Here is an 18,317-nt window from a genome sequence, read left to right on the forward strand (position 1 = left end):
TATATTATTCGATTCCCCATAACGCGGTTACGGGCGTCGATGAAGAAGTCTCTTTTTTAATTTGGAGCTGTGGCGTTCAAGAATTAGTCTGGAATCACAGTCAACCGTTTTCTGGATGTTATAACAATCTACCTTAACTCCACCTTCGCAGATTAGAACGGAATGGTTTATCTGAAAAAAAAGCGGCGTTTCCATTAATTCAGGCATTGCCCCTATTCTGAGTGTTCTGTTTTTGGTGCAGTCAGATAAGAAAATTTAAGCTCTTTGCAGTACAGTACACATGGTAAAGTGTTTTCCGTTTGTCGATGATTACCTTATCATGTTGAATTGTAAAGATGTCGGTTTTGATCCTTCCCTCCAGCAAACACTGGCGCTGTTTATCGATTGCCTGGAATCGCTGGCTCTCACTCACGAACGTCTGAGAATAGTGCCTAAAGGTTTATTGATTTGAGCTTGTCCTTTTCAGGCGGACATTTCTGCTGGAAATATGAGCCCCGCGCTAAAAAACCCCTGCTGCCATTTGCACGAGCCCGTTGTAAATTGGTCAAACTCGGCATGGTGCTGGCTTGCTTGAAAAACGCTTTTCTGAAATCCTGTTACTACTCAGTTCAAGAGAGCTTCAGCTCGCAGGCAGCTCGTTTTAAGGCTATTGACTATCCTAGCTGCCTTAGTGTTTCCGTTTCAGAGACGCTGCGTAAGAACTTGCAATCTTGTGAAATTCTTTCGATCAACGTGATACCGGTTGTAGGAATCAAGCGGTTATCCAATATATTCACGCTATCTCACATAAACTATAGAAGATAGGCCACAGGCCACAGGCCATCGTTCTTTCTGCGCCTTACAAGCTATCTTATTTATGCGCTAGAACGCGCCCCGTCAGCGGACAATCAAAATCATGCAACAATGCGCACAGAAAGGGTTTCGTCATTTGCAAAAGAGTAGTGTACAGCATACCGCTTTCCTGCGGGCAGCGAAACGTGCGACAGACGGGAAGGTGCCCAAATGTGATGCTGCAGGAGCATAATCATAAAATCCAAAAAGAGAGAATGTGTATCCTCGGTATATATGCCGTAAAACAAAATTACTGGCTAAAAATTCGCATGAAAACGCAAGGCTCATCATTGAGGCAGCGCCTATCGCAGACGCTAACTGTGTTAGGAAACCCCTATCAAGGGGCCTTTATGGTAAAAAAAAATGAAATGAAATGAAATAACGTTAACTGCTAATGAATTTGCTTACCTGGGCTCTGTACGCGGGATGCCGCCTTAGGCCTAGGCGCGCTCTCGTTTATTTGTGGTCAGCGTGTTGACTTACGCGATTTTATGTGATTGCGATTAAGTGGGAGAGCTTACATATGCATGCCTTTTGTAATAAAAGTAAGTTGGAAGCTAGCGCTTGACCTTGTCACCTTACTATTGTCCCGTGTCCACACTTGCGCTGGTCACATCGACAATTAGAAGGCGGAGTGTTGTGGGCATGCCTGAGTGCACTATAGCTTTGTCAGTGCAAGGCACTGTAGAGGGAAAGGAAGCATAGCTGAAACCGCCTTTGTGAATAACTGGAATTATGCTTAACGCATTGAAGTACTTATTGCCACAATGCATTTTATAAATAGACTAATTTCATTTCAAATGTATTTCTACAGTTCAAGTAAAAGTTATTCGTGGCCGGTTTAAGAGCGGGACGCGTTAGCGTCTCAAGATACCTGACCGCTTCTGGCGCTTCCCGGCAGCTGCAGCTTATGTGCCCGTATTGTTTACCGAGGAACGCTTTCATCGAGCTATATGCACGGAGGCGAAATTTCTGGTGGAAACGCGGCCTATAGTGTGGGCCGCGATGCGGCGTTGACTAGCGCCATCTCTAGGGGCTGCAAGGAACGGCACTCGCCGTGCCACGATGCGTGCGCCGTCTGATGCACCCAAATCCCGGAGGCCGTGACCGCGCTATGAATGGTAGAAACGCCAGAAACGGGATTTGTGTTTGAGTTTCCGTGTAACAATATTACGTTTTCTCGTAAACTAAAATTACAATCCAACGCTATCCTGTCTGTAGGTTGCATTTTGATTGTACTTTACAATTATCCGGCACATGTTACTTTGAGGATTTCAATTAGTTCAGCAACGTCTCTGTGCCACTGCCTGCGCGGATATGCTTCTGAATTATTTTTCACCAAGCGACATCCGACCCGTCCGACGCTGGCATCAGACTTTTCGTGACACGCTGCCCTTATAAGTTCTCCTAAAAAGAATATGCCCGAATACATTACCTACCCGACCATGCGTTTCGTTTCGTGATCCAAAATACCTACCAGTATGGCTGTGCAGTCTGCGCCATTATTACTTTCTCTCTTACACCATAGAATAGAGCCACTTTTGGTGTGGTTGCTGATTATGTCGGAAAGCAGGACTTGATACCAAATTTCAATGAAAACGCCAGCGTAAGCACCTGAACGATAGTGTAAAGTTGCCACCTGTTGTCAGCATTATTGAAATGCGAGCTATGTTTAAGAGACCACCAAACTATTTTCGATGTGCGCTTGGTAGCATGGAATGCGTCATTTATCTTCTGGGTAAAAGTGAAGGGTTGGCGGTAAGTTTAATGATTAGACATGACAAGACAGAATACTTTGTACTGACGGATTCTTACGTCGGAGAGCTTCGATTTTTTCGCGCAAGCGTATTCAACTCGCCAGTGAAATCGGTAACGCGATGCTTGAAAAAGCGAGCGCCGGAAGAGGAAATCACCTGGCGGTTGAGAAAAGTCCGGCGGGAAGGAGAAAAGACAGGCGTAGCGTAGTAGGAGGGTAGGTGGAGGCACGCTGGGTTTACCTCCGCTGGCAGTTACTACGGGTGCTGTGTACTGTATGCGCCAGTGAACGCACGTGATTTCTCGCGCGTGCAAGGGAGGAAGGCAGGGAGGAAGCGCAGAATCTTCTGCCCGACGAAATAGGCGGGAGAAAGGCGTTCTACCCCAGCGGGTGCTGCGTATTGCGCGGCCGCGTCAGCCCTATCTTGGAAGTTATCTGTGATGCGGGCCGTCTAGCGGCTATTCCGATCGGCCTGCAGGGGTACTGACCTGCGAACCTTTCCCAACCCACTGCAGCTGTTTCGATCGTCCTCGCCGGGGTAGCGATCTTCGAGCCCTTCCTGGTCCGCTGGGACAAGTAGCTTTTGAGAGCCAACGAAACGCCTCCTTCGGAGAACTGGCGACGCCTGCAAAGTTAACCGACCATGCACCTCCTTCGGAGAGTCGGCGATGGCAAGAAGGCTACCCACGTTCGACGGACCTAGTATTGTTACTTGATTCGCTGTCGCCTTCATGGTCTACTTGGAGCAAGAGAACTCCTGGAAAAGGTTGTCTTGCGGTGCGTTTGGACGGGCCGCATAACTGGTCACAGTATGCTCATAGTCGCGCCGGCTACCTAAGTTGTCCGCTCTGCAATCAAAAATTGCCGCCTGGGGTCAAGCATGACCACTGTGTACGAGGACCCTCTAAACTCGGTGTGTTCTGTGAATCTAAAGTGCGGATATATGTGTATAAGCCCTCACCCTCAAAGACGGTTCGACTGCGCCTCCCACGACAACTTTGGATGGTCCGATTGGACGGACGTTGAACGGCAGTTTTTTCTCCCCTAGAGATTTAGGGAGGACCGAGGGTTTTTAAGCAGCATTTAGGGAGGACCGAGGGTTTTCTTGCTGTGTGCTTCGTGCTTGGTGCTTCGTCTTTCGTGCTTCATTTGGGAGTCACGCTAGACTGTTGAAATGTATCGCCAGTCGTAATGTAAATATTGCAAATAAATCCCGTACTCCAAGTTCTCGATGAGAGCAAGTTCCTCCCTTCAACCACGTCGAAACCTTACAATTGACTGACAGCAGTGGTATTGTCATCCAACTCTTAGAGGGCATAGCCGCAGCAAAGGTGGATAGCTTTGTGTGCGCTATACCACCCATACGCTTGTGTGTGACACGCGCTTTCTATGTAGAACATCACGAACTTTTTCAGTTCGTGTTTCAGTGCTTTGTAGTGGTACATGACACACGTGCTCACAGCATTCCTGCTGCGCCGGAAGGGGTGTAGTGTAGCGGATGTAAGCGAATGTACTACTATCCCGCAGTACTGGAGTGGTATGTTGTCGAACGAGCCTATACTCACGACCCGATGGAACCAGCACCAGCGTATCCAGGAGACTAGTGACGCAAGCTTAGGTCGCTTGCCTCACAATTTTCTAGCAACTAAAATGAGAATGAGACTTGAAGGGGTCAGGGATCTCTAAGCAACGATATTGTCGCTACCTATGTATTGCTAAGTCTGGTCAATCTACGTATGCATTGTTTTTCATGGATGATTGACGTGACATATATATAGAGTGAGGAATTTGAGCAGACGCCATAAACTTCCTATTGGTTAACATTTCCTTCTTCGCGGTTGCGAAACCTATCAATCAGCAGGACTTCACTGAGTGCTTCTTCGAACACCTTATCGGTGCACCGCTATCGACCGCCAAAACACGCTGATGTTCATCTGCCTGCTCTGTCATTCGAATACTGTATCACATGCAGCTAACGCTTTCGTTGTGCACCACTATATTCGCAATTCGCGTTTTCACATCACGCCCAAATAGCAACATAACACTGACCAAAATTCATTTTCATACACTTAAAGTAGGAGATCTTAAGCGAATGGACATCACCAGACGCTGCACTGTCAGCGTCTAGGGAGCCTTATTAGAGGGTGCATTCAAACAGGCGAGGAGACAAAATAGGCAAGACAGAAGCCCCGTCCATATGGCAGTGTCGGTGGCTCGTTTTCCGGAGCAAAGAAGCATTATGGCGTTAGAGTGACCACCGCAAGCGGGCCTAGATGAATATAATGGAAAATGCCTGCGGAGCCATAAACCATCAGGGTCTCGTAAACCGCTTCAGAGAGCCTCTGTCCATTAACTGTGGGTGGCCATTGAGGCCGAGCAAAATCGTCTGGCTCGTACTGACCTCGCCTTCCACCTGTTCCGACAGCTTTTACGGCCGGAAGGCGGCTATCGTGGCTGCTCGAGCAGACATGACGAAGTCCTAGTATAACAGAAGGCCAAAGCCAAGTGGACAGATCTAGCGTGCATAAAGCCACGAGTGAGGGAAACCTTCATACAGCGAAGCTCTATAGAGTTACTCTCTTGCGGTGGTCGATGTCCGTCCGTTTACACGTCCCGTCGACCTATTAGTCCACAGTTTCTCGCGAATGGTGTGTAGCTCAGTGGAATTTCCGCATCTAGGAAAAACATTCATAGTGAAATTGGTTGCTAGGACATCTCTGTCGCTACGCCGAGTTTCCTTTAGTTGTCTTAATTATAAGTTCAGAGTGAAGTTGTAAACGTTACAGAATTCCCGTCTGCTGTCAATGGCCATCTATGGAGGAAGCATGGTTACAGAAGCCGGCTGTAACTCTTGTTTAAACAAAACAATCTGGAAACAAATTATACAACTTTGATCGGCTCACACGACTCTAAAAATATGCAGAGTTCCATCTACTTTTCTTAATTATGTGGGCCCTAAGGATAAATGGGCTTCTCCGGGATGGAAACGGACAGCCCCGATTTGTAAGCTGGAACCAGACGTAGTCCTTCCGAATTTCATTCCGGTAATTAACAAGCAAGTATGCTCAATCGCAAATTACAAAGAAACATTTTTATTTTCTTGCATTCCTTTCACCACGTCCCGGAAAACACAGTTTTTAACGGCCAGTTTAACGGCCACCTGCGTCACCACCAGTGCGCGTTGCGTGTTGCGGTTAGGTCAAATTCACCTAGGTGACCTTTTAGACAGTGTCGACATGGCTCTGGCATGGACCGGATGGGTGTTGAGCGTAATAAATATATCTACATAGATACGTCGATTGAGGTAAAATACTACGGCCTCCCTGCTCGACCTTCTTCAGAGAGTGCAAAAGCTGATGAATTATTTTCTGCTGCCATTCACCTCTTTCCTTTATTGAGCGCGCAGTATACGTCAAGCACCTTGGCCCTACTTTCATATCATGAGCCGTGCTAGCACAACGCAAAATAATAGTCAACGAAGTGCTGCGAAACGCGTGCGCTGTCAGTTTCCGTAACCACGTTAGCACGCTGCAGAAACCACGTCTTGCAGTGCTCTGGGAGGCGCCACCGCGAAACGCAGACTGAACGACTTTCGGCCGAAACAGATTACGTGCGTAACGAACTCTCTCGCCCTCAGCGTATACCACAATGCACCAGCTCGCCTTCATGAGACCTCGCCAGAGGCACGACAAGGGCCGTAGCCACGCAATCCGGGTATCGCTTTCCTTTGCTCAGCACTGTATGCGGGGTCATTACTCAAACGTGCATTCCTTTAACATCAGCGGCCTATAGTTAGGGCACATCAGTGAAACCAGAGACAGATGTACCAAAAAGGCACAACTTTGTGGACCGCAACTTGCGCGGAACACTCTGCAGATCACATGCACGCATAATCGAGTGCGCGGCGCACCGTCTAGCTCTCTCTCTCTCTCTCTTTCACGCGCACAAAGACATACATACGTGCGTACACGCGTACGCCATGACCTTAGAAAGATAACGGTAGAAGTAATGCAATGCGAAAGTGAGCATCCCCAGTTGGCTGAGCGAGGAAAAAGTCCTCAAGCGCCCACCTTGCCATCGGTCAAGTGTTCACAAGGATGGCGGCGAGCGCTCACCACCTAGTTTTCACGTTTCCTGGGCAGAGAGAACATCCCGGGAGCAGCCAGACCAAAGTTAGCCTGGCTGGTTCTGACAGCCCGCGGCTTGCAGAACCGTCCCACACGAATAAAACGAACGCGAGGCGGAAGTACGTCGCGCGGTGGAAGGAGCAACCTGAAAACGACGAAGGTACTGTGGTTGGTTCTGGCAGACCGCGGCTATCTAGAAGTGGAAATTCAAAGAAGCCCACAGTTGAGCACTGTGTTCTTGCTGCAGAAAAGCAATCTTAAAAAATATTTCAATTTTTCCAAACACAGCATATATATAGTAAACAGGAAATATTTAACTTGGGCCTGAATAAAGTCTGCCTTTTCATTTCTATTCACCTTCTCACATCAATATATACTGTGTTGATACAGATTAGTCCGATTTCTTTTTTTCGTTGAGTTTCTACTACCACTGCTTTTCAAAGCTGTTTTTGAAGCATCCTCTTCAGAATTACCCAAAACCAAGATTCGCTCGTTGAGCCACAGCATTTGTCTGCGCTTTCCTATATATTTTTAGAACTTGCCACTGCAATAAAAACAGCCAAGAGGACCCACTCCTTCAATTTTTCCTGCCTTTCTAGAGCCCCCCATATTTTTTAAAATTTCTGCACGTCATGTCTTCTATATTTCAGGCGCATAGGCGACTAGAAACACTAAAAGAGGCACTTGACGGCTTCCTCCTGCGCTTGCTCGACGACTTCGTACAGCTCGCCATCGTCGCATTCGGCACCACCGCAAAGGTGCAGCACCGCATGATGACAGTCAATCACCAAACCTTAAAAGGCTTTCGGGAAGCTGTGAAGAAGTTGTCGCCGGACGGCAAGACCTGCATTGGATGTGGTCTTCAGCGCGCTCTTGAGGTACGTATTTTTGCTTACTTGCACAACAATAATAAAAAAGAATGGAGATGTCCAGTTTAAACACCATTTTTTTAGTTCAGCTTTACAGAAATGTACATCGCTGGTGCGTCCAACGACAACTCCTAATATATAGTTTTTTGGGCGCTTTCATTCCAATTACTAAAGAAGAAAGCGCGTGATTCCTCTACGCAGCGCATGCGGTAGCTCGCCTGACCCAATAGTCCTCTGAAAGGAATCGTCATTTGATGTCTTTGGCTTTACTCATGGTTATTCCAAATGTTGTTTTCTGAAACCCAGCCTACAACAGGCGCAGTTTCGTTAGATTTCTTTAGCTAACTAGCGCCTATGCACTTTTATTTAGGTAATATTATTCCGTGCCGATACCCAGCAGTAGAATCCCGTGCTCAGTTTGTAGGCCATATGCCACGACGTACAGCCCCGTTTTGGTTTGAGCCCGTGTTGTGCGTGTGTTGCAATTCTAAAGCCTTGCGTTGCAAAATAGGAAACAATAGCTTTTTGCAACGTTTCGGAGGATGTTAACTTCAGATTTCATTATTCTACTGTTACGTTTTGTAGGGCGCAGTACAAGCTGTTAGTAATCACTCCTTCCTTCCCTTCAAGTTGTTTACGCAGTCATTATGCTACGACAACCCATCACCCTTGCCAGCTCACATGGTAGAGGAATGATTTATGTCACCAAGTCACCGTAGTAGTATGCTTTCTTACGACGCAGCGATATTTTATTTACTTATTCTTTATTTTCAATACTACCACTCTCGTTTCGAGGCCATAGCAGGCGGGCATATGACTCCATGATGTTTCCTTTATGCAATGAGCACTGAAGCACGTACATATTGCTGCAACGCCGAAAACAGGTGTCGAAGAGCAGTGTTCAGGAGGCACAGCGGCTGGCGCCTTTTTAATACAAAGCGCAACAGAGATTTCTTCTTCTTCATTGCGCCTTGACAAAAAAAAAAACGCTCATGCATACTCGCGTGGACCTCCTCTTTAATGGATAACAGGTGCCGCATTTCCGTAGCGCCGTAGGAAGCATCGAACCAATGTGCAGTTTAAGGGGGACAACGGTACAGTGGGACAGAGCACAACAGGACAGAGCCCCACATTCTAAAAAAAAAGAAACACAAGAAGCAAAAGTCAGTTCTCCAGCCACGGCTTCATCCGTACAACATGCACCACTTCGGGTAAGTGCTTGCGGCGACTGGAGCTATTGTCACTGTCGGGGACAACCTCGTAATTCACGCCGCTCAGACGGCGTATCGCTAGGCAATGCCCAAAGTACCGTCTTAGGACCTGAAGGAGTCCACAGCCACGCGTGAGTATCCAAAGTCATACTTTGTTGCCCGGAGTGTAGAGAACGTGCCTGTGTCGAAGATCCTATCGTTTGGCATCTTGGTCTTGCTGAATGCAGACACGTACGCGGGCAAGCTGCCTGCCTTCTTAGGCGCGCAGAGAGACTTCAACGTCGGTAGGTATATCTTCAAGATTATGCGGCAGCATGGCATCCAGCATTGTCGTGGCTTCCCGTCCGTGGACCAAGCTAAATGTTGACATTCCAGTAGTTACTTGTCGAGCGGTATAGTAGGCGAATGTTACGCAAGGCAAAATCTGAACCAGTTCTATGTTCTACGTCAAAATTCATGCATAGCGTCTCTGCGAGGGTCTTATTAAGATGCTCGGTTAGTCCGTTCATCCAGGTATGCATTAGTAAGATCTTGATGAGGGCTAGTTGGTTCATACTTAGAACTGAGGTGAAACAGCGCGAAAAAGACGAGGACACAAGGAAACAAATACCACAGACAACCGCTGACTGCCAACTGGAAGTTTATTCGAAAATCACCGGACATTTATAGCTTTTATCAGCATAGGCATGCGCACATCATTCACAGAAACATCTGCAAATCATCATTTTATTCTTTCTTCCAAAAATGTTATTTCTTTTCCCGACAAGGCAAGAGAGGGAGTGCTCACACATTTATCGCCTTCCTTTCCTATATGAAAGGCCTCTATTATCTCCCTTTCCTTCTTGCTGTTTCCTTTCCCTATGAATTTAGTCTTTTCAAATATGGGGGTGCATTGACACTTGTTACAGTGTCCAGCTAAATGACTCCCATAGCCATTCTTTAGGTTAGTGCTGTGCTGACGAGCTCTTTCATTGAAGTATTGTCCCGTTTGACCTACATAAGATTTCCCACAGCTTAGCGGTATTTGATAGATGACATTGCGCCTGCACTCAGTGAAACGTGTTTTATGATTAGTGGTGCACAAGTGCCTTTCGCGCTTGTTCACGCGATTGCATATCGAGGACAACTTGCACGGGGCACTGAAAACCAAATTAATGTTATGTCTATTAGAAACTTTCTTCAGATTGTGAGACAGCTTGTGTAGGTATGGCACCACTTTCACTGGCCTTTTGTCTTTGTTTTTTTCTTGGGAAGCATTGGAACTTCTTTTCTCTTTCTGCAAAATGGCTTCGCATACTGAAGTAATCACAGAACTGGGAAAGCCTGCGTTCTGTAGTCGCGATATCTGATTTAAAAAACTATGATCGCACTTATGCTCACATGACTTACTATGTGCTGCCTTAATGCACGTTGTCGCTAAGCCTCTCTTAATCAATTTAGAGTGTGCGCTGTCGTAACGCAACAAAGTTTTCTTAGATCTGCGATGATGTCGCCAGCATACGTTCTCGTCCAAAGAAAAACAGAGGTTAATATCACAAAAACAGAGGTTTTTCTTTGGACTGCCTTAGGGGCTCCTCAAATGAAGCTATGAAGGATGATATGACGTCGTCTAGATAGGCGAAGCTTGTTCGCCACTTCAGGCCTTACAGCACGGTGTCCATTACACGTTGAAAACGCGTTGGCGCTGAGCACAAACCGAAAGGAAGGGCCTTAAGTTTGCAAAGACCGTCGGGGGTCACGAAGGCAGTTTTCTCATTATCTCTCTCATCGACCTCGATCTGCCAAGAAACGATTTGCTGGTCCATTGATGAAAAATAACCTGCATGCGGCAGCCTGTCCAGCGAATCGTCGATGCGTCGCAGCGGGCAGCCGTCTTTCGTCGTGACCTGGTTTCATTTGCGGTAATCGCTGCAGAATCGCAAACCGCCATCTTTCTTCTTGACTAAGACCACGGGTGGCACCCAGGGACTTCATCAGTGTTACTATTCGTCAGCGTCATGTCGTCCTCACGGGGAGTTGGGGGGGGGGGGCTAATATATGTCGTGGGGAGCGTGTGTGTGTGTGTATATATGTATATATATATATATATATATATATATATATATATAATTACATACAATATGGTGTTTCTGTCTATTTACTGTAAATGAACTATGCAAGTTACCATCTTGGGTACACTGTACGCACGTTAGAAGACAGTTTAACAGTGCTATAAAAACGAACGCGCACAACCCGAAGACAGTACCTTTGACGTAGATTATATTAGAAATAGTTGCGAGAAAATTGGGCGAATGTTTTTTAGCATTTATAGCATCTTCTAAGAACTACTGAAAACCGGTTGCGATACTGCGCAAGTTATTAATGCAGCTAGATTGTTGAACTCGCACACAACATGTCGGGAGATGGAAAATTGAAATGTATTGTTATTGCAAAAAAAAGTTATTTAGTGTACTATATGCAAGTCCATGACGATCCATGCGGGATGTATAAAAGGAAACCCACCGTGAGGGGCCTGTTTTTATTCCGTTGTGTTGGTGTAGGAATTTTCGGCAAGCTCATTTTGCTCGAATCCCTAACGTTTATGGTGACGATTCGAAGTGTGTATACTCGAGCACCCTCACTAAGACTACGAGTGCCGTAAAATATACAAAAACCAAGTTTAAAATTAGACGTCGACACTTATGTTTCACGAAAGCGATTAACTGACGTGCTAAAAATTAGAGAGGGAAGGGAGAATATTGTCCTCATGGGTTGCCAGAATAGTGCGTCGTTTAAAGAGGTAAACTTGTGGATGACTTCCAACCTTCCTTTGTAGGTTGCTTAAAAATAAATAATTAAAAATCTTCTAAAACACGGCTCAAATGTCGACAAGCATCATTATCAGGAAGGGTATACAAATTATACGAAATGCTTGATGCACGAAAGGAAGTAAGGTTTTATGACATAGCATTGTATCCAATGTTAGAAGTTAGGAAGTCAACCCTAATAAAAGCAGCTTGCTCAGAAGTGCCGAAGACACGCATGCGGACGTGGTCTGCAGTAGCTTTGCAGTTTCGTAATCACGGCATCGGTGTCAAAAAAAGGGGACAAGGATCTGAAACTCGCAACGCCTACATATATTAGGCCCAAATGTCGTGGATTGCCGACGAGGATCCTTAGTAAGTGAAAAGCCCGTTGTACGAGCTCCATGAAACGCCGCTGTATTCAACATGTATCATATACCAGCGCCACCGATGAGTGCAGTGACGGCTGCATGTGTGTGTCTCGCGCTTATATTCAGCCGCTTACAGCAGGTCAGTGCGGTGTGCACCATACGACAACTGAGATGGGCATCGAAATATTTCGGAAGTATGCTACGGTCTTACGTGTCAAAGGAGCGACTGAGGCTGGTGACCAATCCCGCTATTTTTTCAGAGACTGGACCTGGCCATGTGCCCTCTTCAGGAGTTGCATTTGATTTAACGTAAGAAATACTGTTGCCTTAGCACCGGATTTAACGCACTGTACACGCTTCGTATAAATCTCTGTAGAACTCCTCAGCCACTTGAACTATCTCATCCATATTACTAATGATAATGCCGGCTTTGTCTCTTAAAGCATACATTTGATTCCTGCCTATTCATAAATTCTTCTTCACTGCTTTTAGGCTTCCTTCGTTCCTGAGAGCATGTTCAATTCTATCCATACTATACTTCCTTCTGTCAGCTGTCTTACGCTTCTTGATTAACTTGGAAAGTTGTACCAGTTCCATTCCATCTGTAGGGTTAGACATCGGCATTTTTTGTTCAGATGTTTTGTACCAGTGGCACCAATGACGATAAGGGAAAAGAGAATCGTCTACAGGAATTTGACATCCCACAAGTGACGCCGGCAGATGTAAAGAGCGCCTTGGGAGCTATGCAAAGGGGGAAGGCAACTGGGGAGGATCAGGTAACAGAAGGTCTCTTGAAGGATGGTAGGTAGATTGTTCTAGAAAAACTGGCCACCCTGTATACGCAATGCCTCATGACCACGAGCGCACCAGAATCTTTGAAGAACACCAAGATAATCTTAATCCATAATGAAGGGGACGCCAAACACTTGAAAAATTATAGAACGATCAGCTTACTGTACATTGCCTACAAAGTATTTACTAAGGTAATCGCAAATAGAATCAGGAACACGTTAGACTTGTGTCAACCAACGGACCAAGCAGGATTTCGTAAAGCCTACTCAACAATAGACCCTATTTACACTATCAATCAGGTGATAGAGAAATGTGCGGAAAATAACCAACCCTTATAAATAGTTTTCATTGATTACGTGAAAGCGTTTGATTCAGTCGAAACCCCAGCAGCCATGGAGGCAGTGCGGAATCAAAGTGTAGACGAGACATATGTAAAAATACTGAAGGATATCTATAGCAGCTCCACAGCCACCGTAGTCCTCCATAAAGAAAGCAACAAAATCCAAATAATTAAAGGAATCAAGTAGGGAGATAGGATCTGTCCAATGCTATTCAGAGCACATTTACAGGAGGTATACAGAGAGCTCGATTGGGAAGAATTGCGGATAAGAGTTAACAGAGAATACCTTATTAACTTGAGATTCACTGATGATATTGCTTTGCTTAGTAACTCAGGGGACCTATTGCAATGCATGCTCATTGACCTGGAGAGGCAAAGCAGAGGGGTGGGTCTAAACATTATTCTGCAGGAAACTAAAGTAATCTTTAGCAGTCTCGGAAGAAAAAAAGCAGGTTATAATAGGTAGCGATGCACTGAAAGTGGTAAGCGAATACATCTGTTTAGGGCAGGTAGTGACCGAGGATCCGGATCATGAAACTGAAATAATCAGAAGAATAAGAATCGGCTGGGGTGGGTTTGGCAGGAATTCTCAGATCATGAATAGCAGGTTGCCATTATCCCTCAAGCGAAAAGCGTACAACAGCTGTGTCTTACCAGTACTCACCTACGGGGCAGAAACCTAAGAGGTTAACGAAAAGGCTTCCACTTAAATTGAGGACGACGCCACGAGCTATGGAAAGAAGAATGATGGATGCAACGTTAAGGGATAAAAAATGAGCAGATTGGATGATGGAACAAACTCGAGGTATGACATCTTAGTTGGAATCAAGAAAAATAAATGGACATGGGCAGGAGATGTAATGAGGAGGGCAAATAACCAATGGTCATTACGGGTTACGGATTGGGTTCCAAGGGAAGTGAAGTGCAGCAGGGGGCGGCAGAAAGTTAGGTGGGTGGATGAGATTAAGAAGTTTGCAGGCACAACATGGCCACAATTAGTACATGACCGGGGTAGTTGGAGAAGTAAAACTTAAAAGGTAAAGCCTTGGAGGGCCCGGAGTATTGGGAAAGAAGTTTCAATTACAGGCTGAAAAGGCGGCAAGGGGTCCAAAGAAGGACTAAGGACACTGGCTTTATGTCTACGGCTTTGTGCGGGCTACCGTAACGGGCCTTTTGAGTCAGCTGCCAGGCAGCGCGGTGGTCACGGACGAGGTTACGACCCGTTTGAGAACGAGCATTAGCGTCGCGAGCATATTCTGTGAGAGCTTGCGGAGATGATGGCGGTAGTGTCTCAAAGGGCAACGTGAAGACGCCGCCAAACAAGAGATAAAAGAGGGAAAAGCCAGCGTTATCGTGGCGGAAAGAGCTGTACGCGAATGTCACATACAGGAAACCTTGTCGCAATCGCGGTGGTCTGCCCATACGCACATGGATAGCATCGTGATCAGGTTGCGGTTAGGGCGTTCTGTAAGTCCGTTAGTAAGCGGGTGGTAGGCGGTGGTTAGCTTGTGAGGTGTGGAACAATAGCGAATATTGCTGTCGACAACGCCAGAAAGAAAAGAGCGACCACAATTTTAGCGCAGCTGCCATGGAGCGCCGTGGTTTAGGATTATGTCGGGAAGGAGGAGGTCAGCAACGTTCGTGGCGCAACTGGTCGGCAGTGCCCGTGTGATGGCGTGCCGTGTCATGCAGTCAGTAGTTATGGCGATCTAATTGTTCCCCAAAAGGAAGTTGGAAATGGCATATCGAGATCAAGGCCCATGCGGTAAGACAGACTGCTTGGAATGTCGATATGATGAAGTGGGTGGGCAGAGTGCAAGGACGAACGCATGCCACGTTGGCAGAACTCGCCACCAGAAGCGTACCGGAACACTAAACGGTAAAGGCCTGGGGAAAGGAGCCAACGCCCCACCCGGTCGTATGTACGGGATAATCCGACGTGGCCAGCTGTTGGGACATCGTGGAGCTGGTGGAGACGAGTAGAACGGGGGGTCGTAGGCACTACGAGCAAAGCTCGGGAACGTCGGAATGGGTATTGCGATGGCAGAGCATATTGTTGCGGATAACGAACAGGGGCAGGGACGCGTCGGAGCGATTAGAGCGTAGAGGATCGATGATCAACGGCAAGTTTGCATCACTGAGACATTGCGTATATCACTCAAGTCGGAGATGGCGATGACGCAGGTGAGGAATCTAGTGCGGTGATATAGGTAGTGTCCAATGCTGACGTGACGGCCAAACAAGGGCTGTCGTTATTTTGAGGCTGCCCAAACTAGCGAAATTCATTCGCGTTCAGTGATGAAGAACCTGCACTCCTAAGGGGTGTGGAGTTGAGAGAGGTAGGCGATTACGCGGTCTAAGCCTTGTTTGTGGTATGCAAGGATAGCGACGATGCCGTGTCCGCTGGCGCCCGTTCGTATATGTGTACACGGTGTGGGGTCAAAATGCGCCAAGATGGGAGGAGTAGGAAGCAATAAAGTGAGCTTTTCGAATACAGTGGCATGTTGAGGACACCATTAAATGAACTTTTCTTCTCCAGAAGGTGTGTTAGCTGACGGGCATTGTCGGTGAAGTTCTTTGCAAAACGTCAGAAGTAAGAAAACAAGCGTACAATGCTCCGGACCTCTTTGGCTGAACGCGGCACAAGGAACTCTTTCATGACACGAATTTTCTCTGGATGAGTTTGGACGCCGAAAGAAATCGCAAGATTGCCTAGGACAGTAACTTCACGATGGCCGAAACTGCATTCGAAGAGGTCAACTGAAGGCCAGAACGTCGGAAAACACCAAGCTTTGCCCATAGGCTTGTCAGGTGGCTCGAAAATTTTAATGGAAAAATGATCACATCATCTAGAAAACAGACGCATGCCAACGATTTGTAGCTACAAAGCCGCAAGTCCATTCTTTCAAACGCAGAAGAGGCTTTTTACATAAGCTAAAGGGCATAACGTTAAATTGAAAATACCTGCGGATTTATCGAATGCGGTCTTTTCGCGGTACAGGTCACCGACAGAGGAGAGATCGGTGGATGATAAGTAGGTATACCCGTTATGAAAGTGGAGGGCGTCAAGTATGCGGCAGTGGGTAAACGTCCTTACGTGTGACATTGTTCAAGTGCCGGTAGTCGACCGGTGATGCCCAGAAACTACATGAACGTTCAGTGACGGCTTTGGAAAGCAAAAAGGTGAGGCGTTCAGACAGGACACAAGAGTAGAGAAGTAGACAAGACTAACGCCGACTATCAACTGAAGGGAGCACTGAGGCGAAAAAAGAAGGAAGACACAAAACTCACCTGCGCAAGCTCAGGAATGATATCACCACGTCTCACTCGGGTACATATGCCGGTCTACGTGAGAGATAACTGTTAAGGCACTTAATACCTTCCTCACGCAAAGTAATCGAGGGCTGACTCACGCATGCACTTCCATCATTATAGATATGCCATGCCTCTACCGTAAGACGCGTATCTTCATTCTTATACCGGTACAATATCACCCATTTATCTAACTCTGGAGTGCAGTTGCAATCTCGGCAATGTAGGAAAATGTTCGACGGCGATCAACCGGTTAACGACCTTTTGTGTTCCATTAGCCTCTGATTGATACACCATCCCGTTTGCCTTACGCAGAACTAGCCACATCTAAGGGGAATTTTATAAACCACACCCATATGACAGTCAGTAAAACTGTTGTTCTTATTGTGCTTCACTGGACAAATATCTGTTCTTTTCTTGTTGCCTTTTACCTGCTCCTTTTTCCTCTGTACGGCAGCGCATATCTTACCTAGCTCATTGGGAGCAGTTAAAGCAACATTAAAATCATAGCTACTTGCAACTTTTTAAGCCTGTGCGACACTGAATGAATGTACGGAATAGCCACTACTCTTTTTTTGCTATTACTGCTTTCTGTCATCAAGTGCGACCCCCTCGAAACCGACTTTTTTAGACGCTCAGCCATAGTGGCCACTGCTACAGTAAGGATAACCTGCTTCCAATAGGCGCCGGACCTGCATAATAAAACTGGCGCTCATTTTGTGCATGCAGGATCTGGTGAGCGAAAACTAAAGGATAATCCAATCTTTATTGCATAATGCATCCTTACGAACTAGCTCAGCTTTCTGTCGTTCTAAATGATGGTTTTGGTGAGCATCTTGTCGACCTCGCGCTGAAACACTTTGCGCTGAGCATGGGACACGCTATAGGGACGTCGTCGGAAGCGAGTGGCGTCTCCAGTATCAATCCGATGAGTTACGACGGAGGTTTGACGCAACGGGTGGTTATCAAAATGAAATATGTCGCGATAAGCCATCGACAGCTGTTAGATAATGGCAGTGTGTGCTGCGACCAGGCCAGGCACTATTACGTTGTGAGAACTGACATCGGTCGAACTGGACTAGGAGATGACGTTAGCGGAAGAGGAAGAATCGTCGCCAGAGAATGCATAAACGGCATGTTCATCGACAGAAGAGACGCTCGCCAGAGCCATACTTACCTGTATAATTTGCTTGCACAAGCTAAGCTTCAAGATAGGTAGTGACACTGAGTAATTAGCGATGGTAACAAGGGTGTAGGGAACGGTAATATTTCCGGCAAATGGAAGTTTGGATATTGGAGTCAACAAGTAATCCCTGTCGGAAATGGAAGGTATGATAGTCAAGTTGACGCAAATCAGCATGTGATGCCAGTCGAACATGATCGACAGAGTACAAACGCAGTTGACGTGTGGGCGGAGCGTCAGAGTGAAGAGGCAGATCAAGCTGGAGCACACCGCTTCCAAAATCAAACAGGGCGGGATGGACTGATAGAAAGTCTATGCCGGAGATGGGCTCATGAGAACGCTGCATGAGCGCAGCATGTAGTACTGTCGTGGGGCGGTCGGCGAACCTGATACGTACTTGAGCACATCCCTAGGACAGGGAGCGTTCTGCCATCGGCAGCATGGATGGTTGACAATGTGGGCAGTGCGATTCCCTTCTTCAAGCGATGACGAAAGTCTGAGCACTTACAGATATCTGTGCGCCCGTGCCAACGAGAGCAACAATGCGTACACCTTTGCGTCTATTAGGTTACATCTAGACGGCAGCCTGGTTAGAGGATTTTGCGGGAATATCGTTCATTCAGCGTGCTCTCCTGGTGCTGCATCGTATAGTTTTCCGCAGGCGGAAGTCCAATCGGAGCCTACTTGGGGCAGAATTGAGGGAAGCCAAATGACTGACAATGAGAGAGCAGCGAACGGGACT

At 46.7% G+C, this 18,317-nt stretch overlaps 1 protein-coding gene across 12 annotated transcripts in view; it reads left to right on the plus strand.

The window, feature by feature from the left end:
* Positions 1-18,317, plus strand: part of LOC135913650 (calcium-activated chloride channel regulator 1-like) — a 164,190-nt gene that overhangs the window by 60,705 nt on the left and 85,168 nt on the right. For all 12 annotated transcript variants that reach the window (XM_070541101.1, XM_070541102.1, XM_070541103.1 and 9 more), the window contains one exon: positions 7,365-7,592. In XM_070541101.1, the coding sequence (XP_070397202.1) occupies positions 7,365-7,592 (228 nt within the window). The remainder of the gene's footprint in view (positions 1-7,364; positions 7,593-18,317) is intronic.

This window comes from Dermacentor albipictus, chromosome 6 (assembly GCF_038994185.2).
Source record: "Dermacentor albipictus isolate Rhodes 1998 colony chromosome 6, USDA_Dalb.pri_finalv2, whole genome shotgun sequence".
Taxonomy (NCBI): Eukaryota; Metazoa; Arthropoda; class Arachnida; order Ixodida; family Ixodidae; genus Dermacentor; species Dermacentor albipictus.